The sequence below is a fragment of the Pelodiscus sinensis genome, chromosome 1 (genome assembly GCF_049634645.1).
Source record: "Pelodiscus sinensis isolate JC-2024 chromosome 1, ASM4963464v1, whole genome shotgun sequence".
NCBI classification, from domain to species: domain Eukaryota; kingdom Metazoa; phylum Chordata; order Testudines; family Trionychidae; genus Pelodiscus; species Pelodiscus sinensis.
The window spans coordinates 229,688,597-229,706,671 of NC_134711.1; the positions used below are offsets into that span (position 1 = coordinate 229,688,597).

Consider the following 18,075-nt stretch of genomic DNA (forward strand, 5'->3'; position numbering starts at 1 on the left):
CATCAGTGCATGTAGCGTGTCTTCATTATGTGTGACAAGCGCCTCATCATCTGCGAATAGGAGTTCTCTAATAAGAACTTTCTTGACCTTAGTTTTAGCCTTGAGTCATGTTAGGTTGTAAAGAGAACCATCTAACCTTGTATGGAGAAATACATCACTGTGTGAGTTTAGAAATGCACGATTTAATAGAACTGAGAAGAATATACCAAAGAGGGTAGGAGCAAGGAAACATCCCTGTTTGACTCCTGTTTGACTCTCTTCACCATAAAGGATTCAGATACAGATCCATCATAGTACACTGTTGCTTTCATATCTTCATGAAAAGATATTATTAGCTTGAGTAGAGTTGATGGACAGCCAATCTTAGTTAACGTTTTGTACAGTCCTGATCTACTGACTGTATCAAACGCCTTTGCTAAGTCCACAAATGCTATAAACAGTGGCTATCCTTGTTCTCTGCATTTTTCTTGTAGTTGTCGAAGAGAAAAAATCATGTCCATTGTTGACCTGCCAGCCCTGAAGCCACACTGTGTTTCTGGATAGACTCGATTTGCGAGTTTTTGCAGGCGATTAAAAATGACACGGACAAATGCTTTACCTCTAATGCTTAGCAAAGAGATGCCTCTGTACTTGTTACAATACCCCTTATCACCTTTGTTTTTATAGAGAGTAATGATGTTTGTGTCCCTCATATCATGAGGGACCACTCCCACTTGCCAACATTTTATAAATAAGTCATAGAGGATGGGGATGAGGACAGCCTTGTTAGCCTTCAGGACTTCAGCTGGAATCCCATCGTTACCTGGTGCTTTTCCACTTGGGAAAGCTCTTCCACTGTAGGCTCTACATCGAGCTCTAACGTTTCTGGAAGAGTTGGAATGAGGTTATCAAGTTCAGGATATATTGTACGCTCACGGGAGTAAATTCTTGAGTAGTGTTCCACCCATCGGGACATCTGTTGATTTTTATCTGTAATCACCTGTCCATTTAGATGTTTCAGTGGAGCAACTTCGGTAATGTTTGGTCCAAGTGTTTTCTTCAGTCCATCATACATGGTTTCCAGGTAGCCCATATCGAATGCTTTTTGAATTCCAGAACACAGATCAGCCCAATACTTGTTCGCACACCGCCTGGATTCTCCTTGAAGAACAGATCTTGTATGGCAGAGCTGATCTCTTGAACTTTGTGATGGATTCCTTATGTTGTTCAGAAAAGCCTTGTTTTTTTCTTCAAGAAGAAGCCTGAGAATGTCAACGTTTTCATCAATCCAGTCTTTGTTGGAAATGTCTGTGTTCCAAAGGCAGATGTGGCAGATTCAAATACTGCATATATTGATAATATAGGCTATAGTAAAACATATTCACTAAGGATAGCTTCAGGCCTTCTAAAAACAAATTCTTTTCTGACGGGGGAGATATAGCTGTATTGATTGTGACTGAGTGACTGGACTAATGTACTATTGCTTCATTCACAAGGACAGCAAAGGGTTATTAGCTTTCCACTAGTGTTGTCTAAATTCCTGTGCTACTGAGAATCCTGACAGCAGTATATTCATTTAGGATTATATTAAAGCTAAGCATCAATAGTGTATATTTAAATGGAAGAAAACATACATTTCTATTACTCTAATACTGAAGCATGATCATGCAGTATCTGTCTATTGGTATCAGTGCCTAAAGAAGGGAGCTATTTACATGTAAAAGCTGCTCTAATTTTTCCTTTTGTGTATTAAGGAGTGTTCGAGATAATCATTCATTGATTTCCTATGTACCCTCTATACAGCTCTTTAATCTCCATATTTACCTGCGTTTGCTATTCATATTATTATTAAGCAAAGTATTAGAACTCAATTTTTTTATTTCAAATATATCAGGGGTTTGAGTTTGTAGCCATGTTCTCAGACCAGGTTCTGACTGCTTCTTCAACTTCTGTTTCTACAATTTTACAAAATTTTGGCAGGAATCACAAGCGCATACCAGGGTGTTGGCTTTTATGAATCTCTTAGGATATGAAAGTCAAGCTGACTAGTTGAACTTTGGTTACATATTCCAGACAAGTACAATGACTCTATTTATTCAGACTTGGCAGCCCGAATGTAGATTGACTCTGTGGGTAATAAATTTTCACAGCTACAGAACTTCAGCGACAACCAATCTGATCCCAAGGAGAAAAATGCATTCAAGGAAACAGACTTAGGTTGCAAAAATATGTTAGATTCTTATTTCATGTATGTATAGCAATTAGTTAATGTATTTGTCCATTGATTGATATGAATTGCATAAATGAATTCAGAATGTTTTTTCCCCTTTAAAATCTTTGCTTTCTGTTAGGAAATGTTCATATTGTAAAAGGACAAAGAAGAAAAAAATGAACTGCTCACATTACAACTGGCAATCTCCTTTTAATATTACACTCAAGACTGATTTAAGTTATCCAGTGACCTCTACAATGAAGAGCAGAGTATTCTAATGGGAATGTTTCATGTGCCATTCCACACTTCAGGGAACCAAGAGGCAATAACCACCACAATTCCGTACACTGAACAATCTTAACTACACTTTTGACATCTTCATGCTACAAAGCGTCAGACACTTTCTCAGAGAGATGATGACAAAATTATTACTCTATGCATTATAAATCAAAAGGAAGTGGCTCTTTAACGTGCAGATTTATGTTAACTACTGAGCTATCTGTTAATTGTGTGCTCTTTAAATATTGATTGGGGATTAAAAGGAAAATTTTCTTCAATGTGTATGAAGTAAAATATGCCAACTGGAAATTTTCCTTCTACATATCAGTCCTATTTTTACAGATCACTGCCTGTAAAATTAAAATGATCAGTTTAAATGGATAAACTATGATCATTAAAGGAAAAAATACATTTATGTAATTAAAATTGACTGTTTAATATGTGTGGATAATGTAATTACTGTAGGCTAGCTTACATACACACACACACACACACACACACACACACACACACACACACACACACACAGTTCAGTACCATTCTTTTTTGCCTCCCTGTACCTACCAAGTCTGGAAATCTCGCCTGTTGTATTCCCTGGAATGCAGTCCACACTCAACAAAGCCTTGGTCACTCCTCTACTTATTCATGTACCCATTTACCATCTTGACCTCTGAATTCTCATCATTCACTTTGTCTTGCTTTGTCACAGTTCTCCAAACATCAGTTTTGAAATGTGTCAGTTCTTGCTTCATTTGTATAACCTCTGCATTTTTCATTGACTTGGCTGTTTCAAAACCAAGTATAAAATCTCCCTCTAAATTCTGAATTCTTGTTAAAAAAAATATATTTTTTTGTGATTTAAATAATGGCAAAAAATAAAAGCTTTCCAGTTCTTGTAAAATATCCCCTAAATTAACTACATGGTTATAATTATTCTGAAGGATAATATAAATAGTTATATAAAAACTTGAAATTCATTCATATATTTTTCTCTGTCTCCATTCCTTCCTGTTCCTCTGACTCAAATCTGAGATTAGTGGGTAAAGTAAGATGGAAAGTAAAGTAGGCTTCTGGGTAAAAGCCTGGTAAAGAGCCAAGGACGAATGTCAGCTAGAGGCATGGGATGAAACCATGAAGTTCAGATGGAGAAAGGTATTTCTGAATCTGGTTGAAGAGTGATTGCTCTCATTTAAGCCCCTCTCCTGCTAGTCAGATGAACAGCTACTACTCTTCTCATCAAAAAGGGAAATCACTAAGGATTATTTGTATTATGGTAATACCCGAAGGCCCCATATTGCGAGGCACTGTATAAATACACGTCAATAAAGAGACCATTTCCTGAAGATCCTACGATCTAAGTATACAAAATTGATAATGCATGGGAGTAAAGAAGTATGATTATTTCCACTTTACAAATAAGGAGCCAAGTCATAGAGAGATTCAGCAACTTGCTCAAGATCACTCAGAGAGTCTTTAGTAAAACCAGGAACTGAACTCAACCACATCAGTTTCAGTCTAGTGTCTTAACCACAAGATCAGTTTTCCAATGGGAAGTGTTTTAAGAAATCAATTGTTTACAATATATACAAATTATTTAGCTGAAGTCTTTCAGAAAAGGGAACTACATTCTCAGCCCTGCTGCAGTTGATGTATACCTCTTTGTTGGCACAAAGCTGCTATAATGCTCTTACCCATCTAGGGTGCATCTAGACTGGCAAGATTTTGCGCAAAAGCACCTGCTTTTGTGCAAAAACTTGCCAGCTGTCTACACTGGCCGCTTGAATTTGCGCAAGAACACTGACTTTGTAATGTACAAAATCAGTGCTTCTTGCGCAAATACTTTCACACTCCTGCTCGGGAAAAAACCCTCTTGCGCAAGAATACTTGCTCAACAGGGCCAGTGTAGACAGCGAAGAACTGTTTTGCGCAAAAAAGCCTCGATGGCTAAAATGATGATTGGGGCTTTCTTGCGCAAAATCGCATCTAGATTGGCCATGGATGCTTTTGTGCAAAAGCACTTTTTGCGCAAAAGCATCCGTGCCAATCTAGACATGCTTTTGCGCAAATACTTTTAACGGAAAAACTTTTCCGTTAAAAGTATTTCCGCAAAATCATGCCAGTCTAGATGCAGCCGACATGTCAGAGAAATTCTTGGGTGGCAAAGAACCACCATAGCAGTTACATTTCCTGGCCCCTTTTATAGAACATTTATCCAGGGAAGGAGGACAAAGTCATGGAACTTCTACAACACTTACATACGTGTACAATATTCTGCCATTCGCAAAGGACCCTAGAGGCCATAAGGAGATGATATACACCAGAACACCCTTGAAGATGCTCTAATTGACATTGAGGAACATCTCAACTCCTGGCCTCCCAGAGGACTAGTGGGAAAGAGGGCAAAAGTAGCATCAAGCATAGTTTGGATCATGGGTGAAGCCCAGGATTGGGATCACGAACTTCGGGAATTCTGATTAAGAAATAATGATGCATATAGATGATCTGACTGATAGCTCCATTTAATACATCTTCCCTGGAATGGTTCCTTCATCTAAGACTAATTATTTTATATTTTTAGACACTGACTTCCTTTTGCCATCTGCTGGATCTATCTTCCAGCACACTGATCAGGAAAATGCGACAACAGAGTAAAGGTATTGAAATGATTAATGCACTACACACAAATAGTTAAAAAGGAAAAAAATATATTAACTGCTCTAAACACGGGGGGTACGTCTACACTACAGCGCTAGTTCGAACTAACTTAGTTCGAATTAGTTAATTGGAACTAAGCTAGTTCGAACTAACGCATCTAGAACTAAAAACTAGTTCGAACTAGCATTTTGCTAGTTCGAACTAGCAAGTCCACATTGAGTGGACTCTGAACAGGGCTTAAGGATGGCCGGAAGCAGTGCCGGCAGGGCATAAAAGGAGGACTTAGAGCATGGAGATGCTGTCTCAGGCTAGCCGAGGGCTGCGCTTAAAGGGTCCCGACCCCCACCCCGGACACACAGTTCTAAGGGGTGCCCCGCTTGCAACGAAGTTCTGGCTTGGAGTGCCCTGAGTGCCCACACTGGGCACATCACACCACTCGGCCATCAGCCCGGCTGCACTTGCCGCAGGCTGCCATCTGGGGAGAGGGAGTAATTGGGGGGCTGCAGGAGAGCTTCCACCCCCAGAAGCCCGCAGAGCCAGCCCAGTCCTCCCCATCGGGGGCTCGTACCCCATTCCTCCCTCACCTCCTTCCACTTACCCTTCCTTAGCCCCCCTTCTTATTGATGTACAAAATAAAGATAACGTTTCTTCCAACATTGACTCTGTCTTTATTGAAAAAAAACTGGGGGAGACTGGGAAAAGGAGGTGGGAGAGGGGAAGAGAGAGGCTGGGAGAGGGGAGGGCAACTAACATGATCAGGGGTTGGGAACAGGTCCCAGATGAAGAGAGGCTACAGAGACTGGGACTGTTCAGCTTAGAAAAGAGGAGACGGAGGGGGGACAGGATAGAGGTCTCTAAAAGCAGGGGTTGGGTGGAGAGGGTGCATTCAGAAAAGTTCTTCCTGAGTTCCCATAAAGAAGGACTAGAGGACACCAAAGGAAAGGAATGGGTAGCAGGCTTGAAACTAGTAAGAGAAAGTTGTTGTTGTTGTTGACAAAGCAAATAGTTAACCTGTGGAACTCCTTGCTGCAGGAGGCTGTGAAGGCTACAACTAGAACAGAGTTGAAAGGGAAGTGAGATCAAGTGATGGAGGTTGGGTCCATGGAGTCCTATTAGCCAGAGGGTAGGAGTGGTGTCCCTGCCCAAAGTTTGTGGAAGGCTGGAGAGGGATGGCACGAGACAAATGGCTTGGTCATTGTCTTCGGTCCATCCCCTCCAGGGTCCCTAGGGTTGGCCGCTGTTGGCAGACAGGCTACTGGGCTAGATGGACCTTTGGTCTGACCCAGGACGGCCATTGTAAGCTCAGGGCTCAGTGTCGGGGGTCTCAGTGGACCCCCTTGATTTTCATGCACACCTGGTCCTGGGTGGCCAGGCTGGCAGCTCTCCTGCCCTAGACGGCCACTTTCCTGTGCCTAGTGCGGAGATCGTGGACGAGGTCCACGATGTCCGCACTAGCCCAGGAAGGTGCCCGCCTCTTGCGGTCCAGGGCAAGCTCCCGGGAGCCGCCAGCCTGGTCCCGGCAAGAGGGGGTGGGCTGGGGGGCATCGGATGGGTGGCTCTGTGCCGTGCCAGGTGCAGGGTCTGCTGGCTGGGTGCTGGCAGGCTTGCACCTGGCACGGGCACCGTAGCCAGCCCGTGCCCCTTTAAGGGGTCCGGGGCCGGGAGGGGGGCATAGAGTTTCCCTGGTGTTGGCCAGAGTGGCCACCAGGGAAACCTGGGGAGGGCTAGCCTCCCACTAGTTCGAACTAAAGGGCTACACAGCCCTTAGTTCGAACTAGCTAGTTCGAACTAGGCGTTAGTCCTCGTAAAATGAGGTTTACCTAGTTCGAACTAAGCGCTCCGCTAGTTCGATTCAAATTGGAACTAGCGGAGCGCTAGTGTAGCACCTATTAAAGTTAGTTCGAACTAACGTCCATTAGTTCGAACTAACTTTGTAGTGTAGACATACCCGGAGAGAGTATACAAAACAAAGAGATGATACTATAATATTCTATTGTTCAGTACTTAGTATTCCAGAAGCTAACATTCACAATATCAGTTACTGAGCACGGGAAAGGTATTATTAGCTTGAAGATGTTGTGGCACTGGGAGAAAAAAGGATGCCAAGTCTGTGGGGGAAGGAGTCAGGAATTAACAGCAACTTTCCTCTCCTCCAAATGTATTATGTTCTTATACTGTAAATTCCCTGACTAGCATACACCTTCTTATTCCTATGTCTAGCTGCATTGGAAGATATAGATCCACATGCCTATTTTCTTCCATTTTCAGAAACAGCTACCCCGTCCCCAGTTATCATGATTCCAAATCCCATCCTTATTGAGACTCGACTCTTCTTTCTTATCTCAGCAGTTTACTATGACTCCTAAGTCCTTAACTTTTTCTCCTAAATCCTGCTCCTTGAACCAACAATTCCTTTCACTCAATTACTGTTCCCAAAGCCTTTGCTCTGTCCCTTATTTCACTTTGCCCTAGTCTCTCTATATACTGCACATTAACTTTTCTAGATATGCAAGAACAATAATTAACTCAGAAATGTTTTGAAATCCCTCATATGAAATACATTGAACAAAAATAATTATTATATATACTGTATGCAACTTAAATCCGGGCATGGAATCTTCTTAACACCCACGTTTTACTCAAGTTTTATTCAAAATTGGTGAAAAGTTAGTCCAATATAAGTATCAAGAGCTATTGACTTGTTAATAGCTTGCAGCATGTTTTAAAATACAGACACTTAGTCTGTGTCTACACTATGAGCGAGGGGTGTGATTTTGAGCTTGTATAAACATACTCACAGTAGCTGTCAAGAGCCAGAGCATTACAACCAGTAGAGTAGCTGCAGTAGCATGGACACCCATCTGCTCAGGCAGGTTTGCATTCTCGGTGGCTAGCCCATGTTGCTGCTCAGTGCTGTCTGTGCTGTTGTGTATGTGCTACTATTTTTAGTGCTCTAGCTCAGTGTGTCTCAACCTTTTCAATACCAGGGACTGGCTTGCTGCCTTTTTAAACTGTGTCAGGGAGATCTCAGGAACTGGCACTGGTCCATAGACTGGGCAATGAGAAAAACTGCCTTAGGGTCAGTGTTTTTCAACCTTTTTTCATGTGTAGACCACAAAAACATCTCAAATGGAGGTGCACACCTCTTTGGAAATCTTAGACATAGTCTGTAGACTCTGGGGGAATCCAGAGACAACAGAGTGAAAATCACTGCTCCAGTTCAATAAGAGTTAGCATGACTATGTCTCAATGAACTGGGAATCATGCCCCATCTCTAACGCTATGTCTATACTGTAGCCTTCTTGCGGAAAAGCATATGCAAATGAAGCGCGGTATGGAATATCGTTCTTCCTCAAAAAATGAGGATGAAAGGCTTTTGAGCGAGAGGGGATTTTTACGCAAAAAGGAGCCATTTACATGGCTCGTTTTTGCGCAAAAGCCTCTTGCACAAAAATGGCTGCTCATTACTTATGCAAATGAAGCATGGCGATATTCCACGCCACGCTTCATTTGCATATGCTTTTCCGTAAGAAGGCTACAGTATAGATGTAGCATAAGTGGAGAAGAAGCCAAACTAAAGAGAAATGAAAAGCAATTAGATCAACCTTTTCACACCAGCGCACCTAAATTTATGCCTTACATTTGAGTACCAACATAGGACTTCAATGATAGACACAGGAGCAGAGCACCTTTTGAAAATCAGGCCATTTTTGGTTTTGGTGTCATGTATAGATTTAGAACCCTTGCCCTGACCATCCAAGTGTGAAGATTTTGACCTGAATGTTTACTTCTTTCTTTATTTTAAAAACAGACTTATCCAGAAATATTTCTGCATTACAAGCTAATAAATCAAGAACCATGTAGCACATTTTCATTAAATACAGAAAACAAACAACCTGGCATGAAACAAGCAAACCTGTTTTTCCATAGTACTTTAAACTATTTTAATAACCTGTATGCATACTCCAAAGAGTAATAGTGTAATACTACTTGAATAAATCAGTCTTTGTATCTAAACATTCTACAGGTTACATTTGCATTCAGTAGCTCATACCTGGTCATTCTCTTCTTCATCGCTACTTAATTTGAGGTCATCTTCTAGCATTCTAGAGAAAAAATAATAGAAAAAATACATTTAAAACACCCAAATAATTAAGACATAACATATTTTATTTGTTGCTGACTAGCTTGTTAACTTGCTGACCATCAATACTTGAGGAAATCAATTGATTACTACTGTAGCAACTGAGTTTGAGAAGATTATTGTAATTAGAAGAAATATATGACCAATTTTGAATTCTATAAAAGACCATTATTGATGCTGATAGGTGGGAATTTCCCAAAAGAGGAAAAGATTACTACACTAGAGTTAGAATTTTCAAAGCTCTTTCTAGTAGCTATTTACACTGGCAGCGTTGTGACATCAAATGAGGGTGACCTCATGTTTCACAAAGGCCATGTGTTTGTTCTGTTTTAGGCTTGAAGTAATGTTGACTTCTCAATTGAAATAATTAAACAATACTATAAAGCCACAATGCTCAGGAGAATTTATCCCTCTCATTTGAAAATAGACAAGAACTCACCTTTTCTAAGGGGGATTTCACGCCCCTGTTCCCAAACCACCCGCAAAATGTTTAAATTTTCTTGCAAAAAAATAGCTTGTTTTTAACCTCTTAGAATTGTATTGCAACCTTGAACTGGCAATTAAAGGAATTTAAGAAGTGTGAGGGGATCCACTCTTTGAAAGGTCTCCAGTGAAGGGATTTATGTCTTTTAAAAAGTCTCTAATAATAGTCATTGGAATAGTAGCTCGTTTTCTTGTAGTCTGGGAAAGGTGAATCTGTAATTTAGTGTTGCCTCCAAAAGAAAGTTTGGTGAAAAATCTAAACGCATTCTGCAATGTGGGTGATCCCAGAGAGTAAATATATAAAAGGAGACATATGTAATCATCTCAAACCACCTCCTTGTACTTGTGCCTAATCTCCTGAGAAGGCAGCTGAAAAATCTAATTCTTAAATGGGTAGCAGGGTGTATATTTCACAAGATCACAAAGAAGCAAAGGAACACCATAGCCAAAAGGAGCACATAGCTTACCTATCCTTGTATAAGACTTGCAGCTACGGTTCACTAGTTCACTACTGACACCACTGGTTTACCCACTGCAGCTACAGAACACAGAGAACCTCATTGCTGGAGAAATAGCTCGGTTTCAGCTTCCAGGTTAATTCATGCTCTTTACAAGGTTGGAAAGGCTGATGCTACCTCCAACTCCAGTAGTGGAAAGTTGGACTGTAAAGGGTAACTCCTATTATCCCACAATTAACCCTGATGCTTTTTTTTCTGGATTTACTGTTATATATTTAAAGTTCTGCCTCTGTTGTAGAGGTTTAAAACTGAAATGCCAGCTTCAGCAATATCTGGCTGCAAACTGAGCCCACGTCTACACTAGGGATGTTAGTGACTAGTTGACTAGTTGACTATCTGATAAGCAAATGCTAGTCACTTCCTCCCCCCTTGATGGCTCTATCAAGCTACATCTACATTGTTTGTTTTTTGTGGAAGAGGAAATGCAAATGAAGCACTCGTTTGCAAATCTCGTGCTCTTATTTGCATATTCTCTTCCGATCCTTTTTGCAGAAGAGGTTTTTACGGAAAAAAACGCACAGCGTAGATGGGGCCATTTTTCAGAAAAAAAAAACCTTTTGCACAAGATCCTGAAAACCTCATTTTTTGAGGAATAAAGGAACTTGTGCAAAAGGTTTTTTTTCCCGAAAAATGGCCCCGTCTACACTGCCTTTTTTTCACAAAAACCTCTTCCGCAAAAAGGATCAGTAGAAAATATGCAAATGAGAGCACGAGGTTTGCAAATGAGTGCTTCATTTGCATTTCCTCTTCCACAAAAAGCAAACGTAGCCCCAGAGAGAGGCAACAAGGGGAGAAGCAGGAGCCAGTGCTGGGGGGAACCAGCTTTAAGTGAGTTCCCTCCAGCACCGTCTCTGTAGGAGGCAGGGGAGGCAGAGGGGCAGAGGGGCAAAGGGGCAGTGGAACTGCTTAAGTCCCTGCTCGTGCTGTTCCCACTGCAGGCACTTCTGGTTTTGAAATGTACAAGAGTCCTCAGGGGCTCTTCTACATTTCAAAAGCAGAAGTGCCGCAGGGAGTGCGGGGTGAGCAGGGACTCAAGCAATTGCCGCTCCCCCGTGCTCTCTATGGTGAGCCCCCCTGCTTGCTGCCTCTATTAGAGGCAGCAAGGTGCGGGGGGACAGGAGCTGGTGCTGGGGGGAGCCGGCTTAAAAGCTAGTTCCCCCTGGCACTGTCTACAGGGTGCTGCCTGCCCTCCCTCCCCATTGCCTCTATTAGAGGCAGTGGGAGGGGGGACGGGTGATGCTGCTGTGAAGCAATCCCTATCCACAGGAGTCCCAGATGGGAGCTAGACCACCCTCACCCCCATAGAGATAAGCTGTTGCCACCAAGCAGCCCCTATACTCATTGGCCAGGGCTGTCTGATGCAAATAGGGGCTGCAGGACTCAGCACAAGCCGGAACAGAGCAGTCCTGGCTCACGCTGATCACTGCACCTCTGCATTGTAAATGTAGTAAGAGCCCAAAGACTCTTACTGCATTTAAAATGCAGCGCCGCAGCACTGGTGACTCCAGAGCTGGCATGAGCTGGGATTGCTCATTCCTGGCTGGAGTCGGCTCCTGGAGTTACCCCTCTGTGGCTCTGATCGACTAATCATGTATTGATACAAATTGTATCGCCTATATGATTATCTAGATATTCGCATTTTAACATCCTTAGTCTACACTTCAGTTTCATGGGCAAAAGTTAGCTTTCACTGACAAAACAATGGAGGGGAACACATTGTAGTGCTCCTCCTGCTGATTTAACTCTCTTGCTATGCTGACATAATAAAACCACTTGGATGAGGATCAAAAAGGACAAGTGCAGAGTCCTGCACTTGGGACAGAAGAATCCCAAGCATTGTTCCAGGCTGGGGACCAACCAGCTAAGTAGCAGTTCTGCAGAAAAGGACCTGAGGATTACAGTGGATGAGAATCTGGATATGAGTCAACAGTGTGCCCTTGTAGCCAAGAAGGCTAATGGCATATTAGGTTGCATTAGGAGGAGTATTGCCAGCAGATCCAGAGATGTGATTATTCCCCTTTATTCAGCTCTTGTGAGGCCACATCTGGAGTATTGTTTCCAGTTCTGGGCCCCCCACTACAAAAAGGATGTGGATGCATTGGAGAGGGTCCAGCAGAGGGCGACCAAAATGATTAGGGGGCTGGAGTATATGACCTATGAGGAGAGGCTGAGGGAGTTGGGTCTGTTTAGTCTGCAGAAGCGAAGAGTGAGGGGGGATTCGATATCAGCCTTCAACTTCCTGAAGGGAGGTTCCAAAGAGGCTGGAGAAAGGCTGTTCTCAGTAGTGATGAATGGCAGAACAAGGAGCAATGGTCTCAAGTTGCGGTGGGAAAGGTCCAGGTTGGATATTAGGAAAAACTATTTCACTAGGAAAGTGGTGAAGCACTGGACTGGGTTACCTAGGGAAGTAGTGGAGTATCCACCCCTAGAGATTTTAAAGTCTCGGCTTCACAAAGCCCTGGCTGGGTTGATTTAGTTGGGACTGGTCCTGCCTTGGGCAGGGGGCTGGACTTGATGACCTTCTGAGGTCTCTTCCAGCTCTATGGTTCTATGATTCTATGATGAGAGGCATGCAGTTTTTTTCAATGAAGTTAAAGTGCTGCAATGTCAGTGTATCCATCTGCGTCTCATTCCTCTGTGTAGCTAGAGGGAGCCCCGTGGAAAAGTTTGTTGATGCACACCAGGTTGTATCAGGAGTACTCGGTATTGATCTCTAGGAAACTTTTTTTGGGGAAGGGGGTACTCTGAAATCCTCTGCTGAAGATTCCTCAGGACTCCTGTTTTGTTCCTTCTGTGTCTGTCAGCCATTTTGTCTGCAAGCACCAAAGCAGAACACAGGTGAACACTATATAGACCAGTGGTCCCCAACCTTTAGAGGGTCCCGGGCGCCCCGGGGGCAGGGCCACTCATGCGCTGGGCGCCCGGGGCGGGGCCACTCATGCGCCGGGTGCACGGGGGTGGGGCCGTGCGTCCTGGGGCACGCCAGGGGCGGGGATGCCCTTGCACCCGGCGCCGGCATGTGCGCCGGGGCCGGGGCCACCCGAGCGCCTTGTGCCGTGGGCCCGGGGCCGGCGCCGCCGCCCAAGCCACGCGCCTGAGGCCGGCACCGGAGCCGCATGCCCGCATGTGCCCCAGGGCTGGGGCTGCCCAAGCGCCGCGCACCAGGCGCCAGTGCATGTCGCGCGCCTGGGGCCGGTGTCTCCAGTGCGCCGGGGGCAGGGCTGGCCCAGGTTGTCGGCGGGCGCATACAAATGCCCCGGCGGGCGCCATGGCGCCCGCGGGCACCGCGTTGGGGACCACTGATATAGATCCTGTCTGCACCCTCAGTGACACTCAGAAGTGAGATATTATCTTCTATCACCTGACTGTGGAAAATGGTGCCAGTTTTCAAAATAGCATCTCTAGACACTTGTAAGGTTCTCTTCCTGAGCCCCCTCCCTTTGTCCCATTTTACCCCCTCCCACTCGTGCCCAGCTCATGATGGTTAGGGCTTTTGACATGCTGTGTGCACTGAGAACAGAGAGCGAGGAGAGGAAATGAGCAGAAGCAGATGATACAGTTACTTGAGGACCAAACAGACATGCTAAGGTTTATCCTGACTGCTTGCCTCCCTCTGCAACTCAATTCAGAACTCCCTTTCATGTTCCCCCACACATTCCTCACATGTTCTTGGCCCACTGCTGTATCTCACCTTTAGGCCTAGTCTACATTACACCCCCCATCAATCTAACCTACACAACTTCAGCTACGCAAATAGCACAGCCAAAGTCCACGTACATACTACGGTGTCTTACACATGATAAGGTTGGCGGGGGCTGCTCTCCCTTCAACTCTGGCTACTCTTCTCATCCTGGTGGAGTACTAGAGTTGACAGGAGAGCACTTGGAGGTTGATTTATCGCATCTAAGCAGACATGATAAATCGTCTGCAAGTGGATTGATCACTGCAACGTTGATTCACCGTGTAATGAAGACAAGCCCTTAGAGATATGTTTCACACTGACAGCTGGACATATACCCAGTGATGAAAGCTTCATTAAAAAGTGCTCTTCATTGTCTAGTTTCTTGTAAGTATAGAAATGTTTGCATAGCTGTTAAATAAAAATGAATGTACAGAAAGAAAATGAACCTTTATTGGTCTCCTGCACATGGTGGTTACATCTGTAATTCACATAGAGTGTCAATAGGATCATTTGCAGAGTACACTGAATGCACACACAGCAATCATTAAAAGGGTCATACTATAGTGGAAAAAAATGGTGCCTGGCTCACTGTATTACAGAAGGACATATTCCTGGGGCTCATTGTCAAAATGCTCCTTCAAATCTTCTCTGATTTGAAGTACCCTTCTCTCCCCCTCCCACTTAGCCTTGTAGTGGTGCGTTTGCCCCATTCCTGCAGGGAAGGGGTTAAAGTAGGCTGGAGGGAGCCTTCACAGAACCCTGGCCAATTAGGAAAGGGCTTATTGGAGAGCAACTTGCTGGGGGTAGCCCTGTTATAAGAAGCTACTCAGCAGTGCAGAAGGCAGTTAGGTCCTGACCAGGGTGAGTGCAGGACGGCTTCCCAGTGAAGAAGCACCTTGGAGACAACAGTACTGGGCAGGCTTAGGGGAGATAAAGAGACAGACAGACACGGGCCTGACACTGGCCAGGTTGCGGCCTTGATGCAAGGGCCAAGAAGATCCAAGTGTCACAGGGGAAGTGGCCCAGAGAATAGGAGACAGTAAAGGGAGAATGAAGGAAGGCAAAAGATGGCTGCTGAGAGAGGATTCCTGGGATGGGACCCAGAGCAGTGTGTGGGCCTGGCTCCCCTCTTCTCCCGAGCCATACTGAAGTATGGCTGATATAGACTGAGCCAGAGATGAGATTCAGTAAGCTCATATCAACCAAGAGTCTGTACACCTACATTCAGTTTCTACTATTATGTAAATACCTATGTAACTGCCACCAGGTGGATTTGAACCTGGGACCTCTGAAGTGGAGTATAGGAGCCTCTACCCTCTGAGCTAAAAGCCAGCTGGTGCCCAGCCCATGCTGTAGAAATCTCTTGATCTTAAGTGTTGCTGTGGTCTGGATACCACTTGCATTGCTCAGTAACCACACTAGGGCTATGTCTACACTCACGGCTTCTTTCACAAGTAATATGCAAATGAGGCTAAGCGTGGAATATCACCGAGCCTCATTTGAATACCTAATGAGCCACCATTTTTTTCAGAAGAGGCTCTTGCACAAGAAGGAGTGTCTACACTGCCCCTTCTTGCACAAGAAAAACCCTTCCAAATTTAGGAAAAAACACCTCTTTCAGAACATCCCTTATTCCTCTCACCGAGAGGAATTCAGGGATGCCGAAAGAACACATCCGCTTTTTCGGAAACTTTTCCAAAAAAGCAGACACATTCTTTGGACATGGCCTTATATAAAGAATGCCCATAATTTTAAACAATGTAATCATTTCTCCCTCTCTGAATATATACATACAGCAAAATATTTGCACAATGTACATTTTAATTACTCTGGTTTTTTTTTTGGCATGCTTGAAGAGCCTTTTCTTTAACAAAACATTTCCATTGTAACTGGCATGATAAATGAACAAACAAACAAACCCTAGGCACCTCTTCCTTTAAGCAAGGATGGCAGAAGACAAGAAAAATACATAAAGTCCAAAAGGGTCCTTGCCTTTGTGTATCTAATTTATCTTATCTGTAAAGTGCCCAGGTGCAGATCATGCTTACATTCATCCTTATTCAGAATGATACTTAGGCATGTGCTTTGATGAATCATAGAACCATAGAATACTAGAACTGGAAGGGACCGTGAGAGGTCATCGAGTCCAGTCCCCTGCCCTCACGGCAGGACCCAGTACCATCTAGACCATCCCTGATAGATGTTTATCTAACCTGCTCTTAAATATCTCCAGAGTTGGAGATTCCACAACCTCCCTAGGCAATTTATTCCAGTGTTTAACCACCCTGACAGGTAGGAGGTTTTTCCTACTGTCCAACCTCAACCTCCCTTACTGCAATTTAGACCCATTGCTTCTTGTTCCATCATCAGAGGCCAAGGAGAACAATTTTTCTCCCTCCTTGTGACACCCTTTTAGATACCTGAAGACCGCTATCATGCCCCGTCTCTGTCTTCTCCTTTCCAAACTAAACAAGCCCAGTTCTTTCAGTCTTCCTTCATAGGTCATGTTCTTTAGACCTTTAATCATTCTTGTTGCTCTTCTCTGGACCTTCTCCAATTTCTCCACATCTTTCCTGAAATGTGGTGCCCAGAAATGGACACAATACTCAAAATTGAGGCCTAATCAGTGCAAAGTAGAGTGAAAGAATGACATCTTGAGTCTTTATCACAACACTCCTGTTAAGGCATCCCAGAATCATGTTTGCTTTTTTTCCAACATCATCACACTGTTGGCTCATATTTAGCTTGTGGTCCACTATGACCCCTAGATCTCTTTCTGCAGTACTGCTTCCTAGACAGTTGCTTCCCATTCTGTATGTGTGAAACTGAGTGTTCCTGTCTAAGTGGAGTACTTTGCATTTGTCCTTATTGAACTTCATCCTGTTTACCTCAGACCATTTATCCAGTTTGTCCAGATCATTTTGAATTTTGACGCTATCTTCCAAAGCAGTTGCAACCTCTCCCAGCTTGGTATCATCTGCAAACTTAAGAAGCATACTCACTAAAACATTGATGAAGATATTGAACAGAAACCGGTCCTAAAACAGACCCCTGTGGATCTCCACGTGTTATGCCTTTCCAGCAGGATAGTGAACCATTAATAATTACTCTCGGAGAACAGTTATCCAGCCAGTTATGCATCCACCTTATAGTAGTCCCATTTAAGTTGTATTTGCCTAGTTAATTGATCATGCAAGGCTGTATCAAATGCCTTGCTAAAGTCTAGGTATATGACGTCCACCGCTTCTCCCTTATCTACAAGACTCGTTATCCTATCAAAGAGAGCTATCAGATTGGTTTGACATGATTTGTTCTTTACAAATCTATGTTGGCTGTAACCTATCACCTTATTATCTTCCAGATGTTTGCAGATGAATTCCTTAATTGCTTGCTCCATTATCTTTCCTGACACAGAAGCTAAAATGACTGGTCCGTAGTTTCCTGGGTTGTTCTTATTTTCCTTTTTATAGATGGGCACTATATTTGCTCTTTTCCAGTCTTCTGGAATCTCTCCTGTCTTCCATAATTTTTCATAGATGATAGCTAAAGGCTCAGATACCTCCTTTATCAGCTCCTTGAGTATTCTAGGATGCATTTCAATCAGGCCCTGGTGACTTGCAGACATCTAACATTTCTAAGTGATTTTTAACTTGTTCTTTTTGTATGTTATCTTCTAAACCAACCACATTCACACTAGCATTTACTATGTTAGGCATTTCTTCATCATCAGACTTCTCGGTGAAGACCGAAACTAAGAAGTCATTAAAAAATGTGTCATTTCCAAGTTTCCTGTTATTGTTTCTCCCTCCTCACTGAGCAATGGGCCTACCCGGTCCTCAGTCTTCCTCTTGCTTCTAATATATTTATAGAAAGTCATCTTGTTTCCCTTTAAGACTTATGGTGATGGGTAAGGAGGGGTGAGAAATACTAACAGTATAAATACAGACATTTTAACACCATCTATAATTACAAACACTATTGGCCATTTTCAATATACAGGCAATATAGTCCAGTTCATGATATCACTAGTCCCACATTTTGAGGTTTTCATAGAGCAGTTAACATCACCATGCCCATGACCAGCTCAAGAGACAAGAAAAATAAAACTCTGCAAATGAAGAAC

At 43.4% G+C, this 18,075-nt stretch overlaps 1 protein-coding gene across 7 annotated transcripts in view; it reads right to left on the reverse strand.

Moving 5' to 3' along the window:
• The window catches only part of AFF3 (ALF transcription elongation factor 3), a 561,437-nt gene that overhangs the window by 119,560 nt on the left and 423,802 nt on the right, over positions 1–18,075 (reverse strand). For all 7 annotated transcript variants that reach the window (XM_075916945.1, XM_075916939.1, XM_075916954.1 and 4 more), the window contains one exon: positions 9,180–9,231. In XM_075916945.1, the coding sequence (XP_075773060.1) occupies positions 9,180–9,231 (52 nt within the window). The remainder of the gene's footprint in view (positions 1–9,179; positions 9,232–18,075) is intronic.